Raw genomic sequence first — 11,606 nt, forward strand, 5'->3', positions numbered from 1 at the left:
CAACTTGAGGCCGTTTCCCCTCGTCCCATCGCCCCTTCCCTGGGAGCAGAGCCCGACCCCCCCGGCTCCCCCCTCCTCTCAGGCAGTTGTAGGGAGCGATGAGGGCTCCCCTCAGCCTCCTCTGCTCCAGGCTGAACCCCCCCAGCTCCCCCAGCCGCTCCCCAGCAGCCTGGGACTCCAGACCAGCGATGTGTGCTGTGGGCTCGTGAGCGACCACCTTGGCCATCGTCCCACGGCGAGGTCTGTCGGGCCACGTGAGCCTTGGCCGGTTGTCAGACTTCACGCTTGGATGCAGCCTGGATCCGGAGGAGGGGAGGACCCCAGGGAGGAGCACGGCACAGCTGCAGCTGCTGAGGACAGCGTTAATTTGGAGAACAGCCCGAGCAGGGTCACGCTTCTGGGAGCAGCGAGCCCTCTGCCTCCCCCCCTGCCCCTGTGAACCCCATCCCGGGCGTGTTTCTGGCGGTTGTCGGACGTGGGGAGGAAAAGCCTTCCGAAGCAGGACGCTGCTCCTGGGTCGCTTCCTCGCCATGAGGATGCCGGCTTGAATTTGCTCTGCGGGGAATCCGAGCACCACGAAACCCCACGCGGCGTAAATGCCAGGGGCGTACAAAGCGCCTCGTTAGTTCTAGGTCTTGGTGGCAATCTGGGCTGCAGACAAGTTCGTGAGAACGTATTTTCTGTGCCGTGCAGGGGCACACCACCTGCTTCCAGCCTCCTTCCTGCGGGATCTGCAGAAAAACAGTCGCATAGTTCGGTGATGTTAAGATGTTTGTGTAAATTGTGAGTGCTTGCGTGCTGCGCAAGGGAGATTTGGGTCATTTTTCACCAAAGTGAACATATCCGAGCAGGCAGCGGATCAGAGCCGCGCAGAGACCCCCCCCAGGCAGCTTTTAAAGTCTGAATTTAAAGAAACCGGTTTCCATTATCTGTTGGGTTATTATTTTTTTTAAAAGGTCAAAAGTGAAGCGTTATTCATATGGGTCTTTATATAAAAAGAGGGTCTTTTCTCCTTCTTCTTTCTTCCACCTGCCTCATCCCATCGGGGTTGTTCCCTTTCAATTTCCAGTTGGAGATAAGTGGATAAACTACATATCGTTCTGTGGACTTCGAACGTATGCCGAGCTGGAAGGAAAGCTTGTGACGGAGCTCATCTACGTGCACAGCAAACTGCTCATTGCTGACGACAACACGGTTATAATCGGTGAGCGGGGGGCTGGCGGGAGGGGTTTGGACCACTTGGTTACACCTGGGTTTAGTCCCTTTGCCTCTCTGCCCCGCGCTCGGCGCAGGCTGCGGTGCCGTCTGCTATTCCATGTTGTGATTTCTTTCTTGTGAAATATTTTTGGTTTAAAAAAAAAAAAAAAAACAACAACCCAACCCACATAAACAAACTCATAAATTCATCAGGAGGGGTAGGTAGGAGGGAGGAGAGGATTTTGGAGGGCTGTCATTAGATTTGTTTTTCTAAAATGGCTTTAAATCTCTGTGTAGCAGTGAAGAGAATCCCAGTGCAGGGAATATTGTCCATCTGTCTTGTATCAAGCCCTGCTCTAGCAGGAAGACTTGTGAGACTTGTCATCTGTTCCTTAAAGAACAGAATGTGCTGTAAAATTTGGAAGGTTTGCACAACATGTGTCATTTATCAGCTCCGTTTCCTAAGAACGGGCAAATATGTTACAGCGAGTAATGGATATCATTTCATCCGTTCCCCTTACCGTATTTATTAGGAGATCGCAAAGCACAGAGGCAAGACTGCAGGCTCGGAGCTCTGCGTCGCAGCAGAAAAGCAGAGTTTTAGCCTGTTTCTTTAACGAAACCCTGTTATATCAGCAACGAAAACTTTGCTGAAGAGTAACGTAATACCCGATTTTGCAAAATGCTGAACGCTCCCCTCCTGGGTTCAGCCCATAGTCCCGGGCGACCTGTGCTTAGGTTTGCTCCCCTGTTACCCTCCCGGGGTCAGATCCCCTCTCCAGTACTCGGAGCAGCCCAGGGTGGGTTTGATATTGCAGCAGGAGCGGTCTCGTGGCAGTGGGGACGGTCTGGGGGCCTGAGGCAGCTCTTCATTTCTGTTTTCCTGTACCTGTAAGCCTGAGGATGGATTTTTATACAGCACGTGCATCCGCGCCAGCTGGCGAGCTGACGGGGAGCCAGTGTCGTGTCTTTTCCACTCAAGATAGAGACCGTGCACGGGAATAAAATGCCACTGTGCAGGAGAGGGAGGTGAACGGAGAAGGGCTTGGCTCCTTTTTCCTCTGGAGATGTTTGCTCCCCTTGAGTTAATTCAGTCCCTGGGAAGGCTAAATGGTGCCTAACTAGTGCCCACGGGTCTCTTGCGCAGCTGGGGGCTGTGTCTGGAGATATTTTTTTTGTTGTTTGGTCTGGAGCCCTCAGCACAAGAAGGACATGGAAGTGTTGGAGCAGGTCCAGAGGAGGGCCACAAAAATGATCCGGGGGCTGGAGCCCCTCTGCTATGAGGACAGGCTGGGGGAGTTGGGGTTGTTCAGCCTGGAGAAGAGAAGGCTGCGGGGAGACCTGATTGCGGCCTTTCAGTACCTAAAGGGGGCCTATAGGAAAGATGGGGAAAATCTTTTTAGTAGGGCCAGCAGTGACAAGACAAGGGGTAATGGTTTTAAACTAAACCAGGGTAGGTTGGGCTTGTTCAGCCTGGAGAAGAGAAGGCTGCGGGGAGACCTCATTGCGGCCTTTCAGTACCTAAAGGGGGCCTATAGGAAAGATGGGGAAAATCTTTTTAGTAGGGCCAGCAGTGACAAGACAAGGGGTAATGGTTTTAAACTAAACCAGGGTAGGTTTAGACTAGATATAAGGAAGAAGTTCTTTACAATGAGGGTGGTGAAACACTGGAACAGGTTGCCCAGAGAGGTGGTGGAGGCCCCATCCCTGGAAACATTCAAGGCCAGGTTGGACAGGGCTCTGAGCAACATGATCTGGTTAGCGGTGTCCCTGCTCCTGCAGGGGGGTTGGACTAGATGACCTCTAGGGGTCCCTTCCAACCCAAAACATTCTATGATTCTATGATTTCTGTGGGTTGATGACCTGATGACTCCGGTGGCTGGCTGCGTCTTGCTGTTCCCTTGGAGCCAACAAGTGCTGTGGTGTCCCCCATCCCTCGCCTTCCGACGGCTGCGTGGGACAGGGAAACCTGTTTTGGGGGATAAAGCCGAGCAATGGTAGGGCGTCAGGCCCTGCGTGGCACACACGGGGCTGGGGAGCTCCCATCGCGGCACAGGGTCAGGGCTGGAGCCCCTGTGTGGGCCCAGCACCCAAACCCTTACTTGCATTTTGGAGAGGCACCCCCCCCCGCTCTCCCCAAAAGGCACAGCCAGAGCCATGGAGTAGAAATGCAACGGAGGGGAACTTCTGCTGCCCTCCAGCAGCTTTGCTGGGGATTGGCGTGGTTGTTTCCCAGGGTGCGAGTGGGGAGCTGTGCACAGGACACCCGTGAGTCCCCCTGCACCCCTCTGGAAAGCACCTCTCGCCTTTCTGGGGTGTGGGGTTTACACAGCACGCAGTGGTGCTGCAGCAGGCATAGGGGAAGGAGCAGAAAAGAAACCTCTCCCGTGGTCAGAAGGTCCCCCAGAGCCCTGGGGTCTGCTGCTGCCTCGCTGCCTTAGCAGGGACGGTGCTGGAGCTCTTGCGTCTGCGGACACAAAAGCGTGGACCCGTTGGGAGAGGAGGGTCTGGGTGTTGGTTACCCACAGCAAGGAGATGATGTCCCTCTTCCTAGATCCCCCTCCTGAAAAACCCCCACCTCCCAAATGCAAATGAAAAACTTCCCCTCTTGACACTGGTAAAGATGAGAGCGGATTTACCCGTGGATTTACCCATGGAGCCCATCCTGAGTCGGGTAACTTGGTATCCAGACCAGATGCAGGAAAGCCCTTGGAAATCTGTGGCATCCTTCATCACAAGCATCTGGGAAGTTACAGAGGGAGCGAACTTTTCATAGAATCAAAGAATCATTTGGGTTGGGAAAGCCCTTTAAGCTCCCCCAGCCCAACCGTTCCCCTACCCCTGCCATCCCACCCCCAAACCCTGGCCCTCAGCACCGCCTCTGCCCAGCTGTTAAATCCCCCCAGGGCTGGGGACTCGACCCCTTCCCTGGGCAGCCCCTTCCAGTGCCTGACAGCCCCAAGGGGAAGGAATTGTTCCCAATGTCCAACCTGAACCTCCCCTGGCACCACTTGAGGCCATTTTGCAAATGTTGGTCTGGGCTTGGCTATGATTTAACCTTCTTCCAAGCTTGGAGCTTTTGAAGCCTGCAAAAACTAGGGCGTTTTTTGCCTTCCCGCTCACCCTGGTTTTTGGGATTTGTGTTACCGTAAGGAAACCCTCTGGTCGGGGTTTTACCTAGTGAAGCCATAGCTGGTCTGCCACAGAGGCGAGGGATGCGGAGGGCCTGGGGGGTGATGGGGGGGGTGTGCGGGAGCATCTGATGCGGCGGGTGATGTATTGCCGGTGCTTCCTTTCCCCCCTCGCCAGGCTCTGCCAACATCAACGACCGCAGCATGCTGGGGAAGCGGGACAGCGAGATGGCCATCATCGTGCAGGACACCGAGACCATCCCCTCCGTGATGGATGGGGAGGATTACAGCGCCGGGAAGTTTGCCCAGTCCCTACGGCTGCGGTGCTTCAGGTGGGATGCGTGGGGCTGGCCGAGCCCGGGCAGCAAGCGGGGGTGCAGGCAGGGCTTGCTCAGGCTTGGGCTTGCTCAGGCTTACGCCTGCCCACGGCCTTTCACTCCATCGGGGCTGCTGCTGCCTGCTCAGATTCAGCATTGCCTGGCCTGGATTTAGCCCAGAGTTTTGCCGCCGTTTCACTGGCATTAGCCCTTCTCGTGCCACTCCTGTCCTCAGCTCAGCAGCTTGACTTACAAATCGTTTTGCTCAAGGATTTTGCTGGGAGAGCTCGTAAACAAGACAGTGATACTTTGCCTCCAGATCCTGTTTTCACACTCTCTTAATTTTGGGTGGCGGCGCCCCTTTCTAATGGAAGTTTCCTCACTTGGAGCAGCCATCTGGCCCACAACATGGCTGTTTCTTCATTAAGACCTTTTCCTTTTTCTTTAAACTTGGGCAGCGTTAAGGCTGACAGACGATTGCAGGGGACGGGAGCGGGAGGGCGCTGGGAGCACGTGGGGTTTGGCAAGTCCCAAGGAAACTTTTCCTCCCCTGGCATCTCTCAAGAGGGGGAGCACCTGGTGCTTCGGCCTCCGTGAGCATCGATCCCTTTCTTTTCTCAGGGTCATCCTTGGTGGTTCCGATCTCAGTCCGGAACACCAGGATCCCGTCTGCGACAAATTCTTCAAGGAGGTGTGGATTTCTACAGCGGCTCGCAATGCCACCATCTTCGATAAGGTGAGGAACGCGGCACGGTTCCCCTCACTCCTTCCCATACATCGGCAGCAGATGCCAACGGGAGCAGCAGCACGGGGAGGGCAAGGGCAGCACATCCAGCTCCTGGAGCTGGACCTCCAGAGATGCTTTGGAGGAATGAGTAGGGTTGGATGCTGTGAACAAGAAACTGGAGTTTGGGCATCCTCAAAGTGCGATGGCAGCCCAAGAAGTTGCGATTTCTCCTTTTATTTGTATCAGCTGTGGCTTTGGTGAATCGCCGCGGTGTACTTACTGCTTCCAGCTGCCCGTAGCCTAACTGGAGTAGAAGCAAATTTAACTTCTCATTTCTAATGAGCTTTTGCAGTGATCAGAAAAAGCCCCGGAGCTTCCTCTCTGCCTGCTCTAGCCATATCACAGATAGGCACACACCTCTTCCCTCCCCGTTCTCCAGGCTGTTAATTAAGTCACTCCTGTCCCGAGGAATTTGTATTAGACCTTTTGGTCTTTCTCGGGAACTCCGCATTGCAGTATTTCCCCCGCGCTGACTGCCGCTTCTGCTTTCTGTTTTGATCAGGTTTTCCGATGCCTTCCCAGTGACCAGGTGAATAATTTAACCCAACTGCGTGATTTCATCAACAAGCCCAAATTAGCGACTGATGATCCTGCGAAAGCAGCAGAAGAATTAAAAAAGATCCGTGGGTTTTTAGTACAATTCCCCTTTCGCTTTCTGGAGGAAGAGCACTTGCTTCCCTCCGTCGGAACAAAGGAGTCCATGGTACCCATGGAGGTTTGGACTTAAGAAGGTGCAGGCTGCTTTACGTTTTAAAGTCTGGTTGTCTAGAGTCCAGTCAATGACCAATGCGGGATTTTGGAAAGACTTTTATTGCTAAGGGAAGTGAAGAAAGATCTCCACCAAGCTGATGTGCCTTTCTTAAGGATTTTGGTGGGGGAACTTGAAGCAAATTGACACTAGCAAAGGAGGGCAGCAGAAAGACTGGGAAATGATGGCAAAGAGAAGCTTAACCTCTGAAGGAGTTACTTCTTGAGACGCGTTCTGAGCACCTAAAGGATGCAGGCCACTTCCTAGGACAGGAAGCAAATCCCCGTTAGTGTTGTTACTGCTGCCAGCTGTATACCGTGGTTGCATACGTACCGTGATCGTGCCGTGGCTGCGCAGGGCTCGTGGGCTGTGTGTGCTTCTAAGGCTTTCGGGTGTCCGCGCCTCGGCTCGCTGGAGTCGCCCCATCTCACCCCTTCCTACGCCGTCAGAGCACGTCGTGCAGCCCCGGCGCTGTCGGGAGGTGCTGCTCGGTGCTGCCTTGGGCTGCCCTACACCTTTGCCAAGTGTAGGTGTTTCACTTCTTAAATGGAAAGGGGCTAACAATCTCGTATCGGAATCAGTGTTTCGGTCTCTTCTTCCCTCTAGCGGGGCGGGGGGGGATGTTGCTACCACAGCTAGAGCAATCAGCAGTCCTCAGGCGCAGCACGGTGGTGCCCAGGTCTTGGCAAAGACCAGCCTTGATGGAGCCGGAGGTGCTGGAAATCACTGGGGTTTGCTGGCCTTCATGGAAACGCAGCACGTCAGTTTGTTCAAACTGTGTGCGAAGGCTTTTCTCCAGGAGAGGAGCAAGGTTTAAACTCGAGCCTTAGATCTCCAGAGCTGAAGGAAAGGGAGGGACTGCGTGTCACGGGACAGAAACTCGAAAGCTGGGCAAAGCTCTGTGCTCTGGGTCCTCCATTCATGTATTTAGATTGCAGCATGTGGGGAGAAAAGGGATGGAAGGAAAAGTCTACCTTTTTAAAAGAAGGGAAAGGCTGTTAAGCTAGAGCTGAGGCCACGCTCAAACTGAGCTGGCGTGTCGCTTTGTGGATGGGGTGACCGCAAGGGTGCAAGGAGACTTTGCTATGAGTCTGGCCCCAACCCTTGAGCGTGGTGGTGCAGGAGGTGTCTTCCCAAGCGCAAGTAAAACGCTGCATGCCCGCTCCTGTTTTCCCTTTCCATAAGACAGTTTCCAAAGCTATTTTGCGTCTCACCGTGCAGCAAAGCAGTGATTTGATTCAGCATCCCTGGGCAAAAAACACTACTGCTCCTGGGTCGGGACCTCGCGTGGTGGGTGCCGTCCTGGGTCTTTACACCTTCCTCCATCTTGCGAGGAGTTGTCTCTCCTGATATCGTGCCCAGCTCCAGCTGCGGTCTCGGGAGCGGTGTTCCCCATCGGGTGGCAATGCTGTGTCGAACACTAAGAGATCAGGGCATTAGAAACACCCAAGGAGAGTTGGATCTGGAGGAGTGGGAGGCTGAGCCCTCTGCTGCCAGCGCGTCCGGGGGCATCCCCTCAGTAGCTGGGTATAACGCTGTGCCCAATTCTCCTTGGTCGAAAGTCCAGGGCAGACTGGTATTTACTCTAGTTCACAAGCATGGTTCTTTTTTTCCTTTTTTTGGCTCTTCCAACAGTCTCACCTAGTTTTAACTGGAAAAGAACCGTACCGATCGCCTAGCTATCCCCAAAACATAGCTGGCCCCATGTATTAGCCAACTGCCTTCTGTGTCTTCAGATCTGAAAATAGGCGCCAGGTAATTCTGTACCTGCTGCATCCCCCGAGCAAGTAACGACGCCAGACATTCCTGCGGGACAGCCGGAGTCTCAGCCCTTTCCTGCAGCTCCTGCTGGTTTGCGCTCGTGTTTTGGAGCTGCTGTTGCCCATTGCAGTCCCTTCTGGCTGGTGAGCCTGTTGGCAGTGCACGTGCAGCATTGTAAGTGATGGTCTTTGGTCCAGGGGGTCGATGCTTTTAAGCTGGCACGCTGTGAGCCGATAAGTACATTCCCTTGATTTTTATTTTTTTTTTCCCCCTTAAAAAAATTGATCTGGGGTCACCCCCTGCAGCGCCGGAGCAATATGTGCCCCGACCATTTGCAATCAAGAAAGATCAAAGGTGTCTCGTTATTTCACGTCAGTGCTAGTTCAGAGCTTTTTATCTCTTGATAACGTTTTTAGCTGGTTTAGGTTGAACAAAGCTGCTAACTTTAAACAATTACAGCCTGTCAGAGAATCATGGTAAGGCACACAGATCTGTATTCATAGCTGAAGCATTCAACCCCCCCACCCGTACACGTGAACCTTGAAGACTCCTGTCATCTTCTAAGTGCTCTTATTGTCCCCGTCCTCATGTTAGCAAAGATTCCTGTAATTGTTAAATTATCCTTATATTGACTTTTAAGCTGGTAGGTAGCTAATTACTGGGGCTTCGTAACTCCAGTGGCGTTAATTCCCCCTCTGCCAGGCTGCTTTGGGGAAAAACCACCGGGTTCTGCAGCGCTCAGCCCGCCACGCGATGGCCGCTGGTCCCAGGCGACGCAGCAGAGCCACGGAGGAGAGATCTAACGGACTGATTCTTACAAAAAGGTGCTAATTAAAAAGGTCTTTCGTTATTAAAGTAGCAGACAGGCCTCGCATTGGCTGCCTGTCTGGGAGGAGGTTTCCCTCTGCGGGAACGGAGGAGCCGGCGCTGAACATCCCTTCCCTGTGTCAACGCTAAATTCCTGACGCCAGGAATTTCGTAGCGTTCAGACGTGATGGCACGGCTCCTGTTGGCTCTGATGTTCGGAGCTGGCTCCTCGGGTCCCATCGGCTGGAGGTTTATTTCTTATATTAAGAAGCCCGTGGGGTTGAACACCTTGAGTGAGTTGATTTCTGCACCGGAACAATCACTACTTCCCAGGCCGTCATTCCAGCGTGGGTTTAGTTTTGATACCTTCAAACTGGAGAGGATCGCTTGCAAATACACAGTACTGTAACAAGCGATGTGGACTCAAGCACTAGCAAACCCAGAAACATTTCTTGTGGCGTTTATTTGTTAGAACTATCAGAAATGAGAACTTCTTCCAGGCTCAGACTTTATTTTGTAGCTCAGTGCGAGTAGAACACTCTTTTTTTTTTTTTTTTTTTTTTTTTTTTCCCTGTAATTTATTCCTTAACATGTGCCACTTGGAGAACTCACGCTCCTTACCGTATCTTTTTAATATTCTGATATTTTTAAATACGTGTTTTGTTGTATAGATGTTGGACTGGATAAGTATTTCACTGCAAAATTAATGCATGGTTTAAAAAATGAGGGATAAAATGTCATCATATGTAAGAACTTTACTAAAAAATAATCAGTAGGAGAACTACTCCAGTGCTCCATGGCAGATGCGAAGCGCTCGGCTCAGTCGCTGGTCTCTTGGTCTCCGTTTGTCGCCTGACTTGATGTGACCTTTGCTGGATTAAACCCCAAACGCTCCGCTTTCCTTTCTTTTGATCAGGTTTCACAACGTGATTTTTGCAATCCTGGTGCTGCCCCCCAGGGGAGATCTCCATGCGGGTTTTGCCTGTCTGGGACCCTGGCAGTAATAATTTACAATATCTTCATTCCTTCCAAAGAAAGACCCATGTACAATCAAGCTCAGACGTGGTTTGCTGTTGTTATTGCAGTGTAACAGGTCTTTTGTAGTCAGGACAGTCGGGGGGGTGTAATCTGTGCACAGAGGCTGCATCTGGGGGGGCGTTTAACTGGATGGTCCTTTAGGTTGATGCTGCTTCCTTCTCCTCCTGCCGCATGTAAAGACCCAAACCCAGGCAGGTCTGAACTGACACCCCCCATCAGCTGCGGAGCGGCTGCGCTGGTTTTCTGGCAGGAAGGACGTGGTCCTGGTCTGTAGGACATGGTGGTGGTCGAGGTGAAGAAAGCAAGTGGTGTCCAGATTGGGTATACGGGTAGAGGTTGGCATCTCTTGGGTGGCCCACAAGAGGCGAATGCATTCTTGCGTTTTGGGGCTTTGTTTTGAACGGGCCATCCCTTCTGCACGGCTGAGGTCCTGCCGGAATCAGGAGCTCTGCAGAATGGAGGTTTAAAGCAGGAGCGTAACGCCGTGGCAATGAATCAAGTTAAGCCTGTGAAATTAAGGTAGATCAAAGTGGAGCAGACCCACAAACTGTACATCGACCACTGAATGCAATGATCCCCTTGGGCTTTCGCTCCCCCCCTCCCCCCCGCCTGCTTCCTTGTTGTATTTTCCAATATTTGTGACTGTTCAATTTTTAACCTCCCACTCTGTGTTCATAAAATCTCCTCCAAGTAAATAATTCCGACTTACCTGACTCTTTCTTGATGCTCGGGAAACGAGAAGAAGTGTCGGAGGTCGCAGTTCTGGGAATGGTTTGGGGTTGGGGTTTGGTTTTTTTTGTTCTTTTTTTTTTCCTAAATCGTGTCTCTAGCTAAACTAATCGACAAAAGGAGAGCAAGAGCTTCCACGTGGAGCGTGAGCGCCGGCCTCTGCGCATCTCCACCTTCCGCCGGTGCGGTTGTGAACACTGAATATCCCTTCTGTGAAGGCTGCTGGAACTGAGTTTTGTATCCTTGTTTCCGCTAACAGTCGCTTCCCTTTCCACTCTTACCTGGTCAATGAATGTGTATTAATGGACTGAAAATACAACTGATCGTCACGTGTGAAAGCATTTGGCTTCGGTCTCATTTCTGCTTGTTTTGGGGACTGTGGCCTCATCCTGCTTGTGGGCTGAGCTCTGCCCTTGCCTTGCCTTGGCAGTGCAGCCCCAGCAGCTGGGATGTGATGGAACAGGCCCAAGGTCGTAATAACAGCGGCTAGACTCGAGGCCTTTGGGTTTTCCTGGGACAGAGAAACTGCTGAAGTGAAACAGCACAAAGAGAAAATTTGACTTCTTAAATAAATTTAAAAATCCGGTTTTAAAGGTGTTTTAATAATCCAAAGGGGTTATGAAAGGCACAGACGAAAACGGTCTGTCTCCAAGATAGAATTAACTTGCCACTGTCCCTTTGAGCTTTCAGTGAAGGAAATTCAGCATAGAGAGAGGGAAAAGCAGGTTACTGCTGTCCTCCAGGGGGAGAAGAGATGAATAAAGCATCAGTGGCGTTTCCAAGCTCTTGCAAACTGAAAACACATTAACTTCTCTGCATCTTTGGTTTCATCTCCTTCCTCACGTTGCCAAGGGGCTCTCCGCATCTCCAAAACTTCCAGATCCAACCTGCGCCCTTGATAAACACAATAAACGGCGATCGGGGCGCGGGCGCTTCGGGGCAGGGGTAAAGGCAGCAGTTGCTGATGGACACCATCGACGTCTCGCAGCTGGGCACGTCCTCGCTGCGTCGCGCTCACGAGGCCTCGCAAGCAGAGGTGACGGCAAGCAGGAGGGACCCGCGGGGCACGGAGGGGCTGGCGGGCAGCGCAG

General features: G+C 52.4%; 1 protein-coding gene across 7 annotated transcripts in view; it reads left to right on the forward strand.

Moving 5' to 3' along the window:
* The window catches only part of PLD1 (phospholipase D1), a 99,231-nt gene extending 88,514 nt beyond the window's left edge, over positions 1 to 10,717 (forward strand). For all 7 annotated transcript variants that reach the window (XM_035901171.1, XM_035901172.1, XM_035901173.1 and 4 more), the window contains 4 exons: positions 1,070 to 1,204; positions 4,507 to 4,660; positions 5,267 to 5,381; positions 5,935 to 10,717. In XM_035901171.1, coding sequence (XP_035757064.1) covers positions 1,070 to 1,204; positions 4,507 to 4,660; positions 5,267 to 5,381; positions 5,935 to 6,159 — 629 coding nt within the window. In that variant the 3' untranslated portion in view covers positions 6,160 to 10,717. The remainder of the gene's footprint in view (positions 1 to 1,069; positions 1,205 to 4,506; positions 4,661 to 5,266; positions 5,382 to 5,934) is intronic.
* The last annotated feature ends 889 nt before the right edge of the window (positions 10,718 to 11,606 follow it).

This window comes from Egretta garzetta, unplaced genomic scaffold (assembly GCF_000687185.1).
Source record: "Egretta garzetta isolate BGI_Z169 unplaced genomic scaffold, ASM68718v1 scaffold638, whole genome shotgun sequence".
Taxonomy (NCBI): Eukaryota; Metazoa; Chordata; class Aves; order Pelecaniformes; family Ardeidae; genus Egretta; species Egretta garzetta.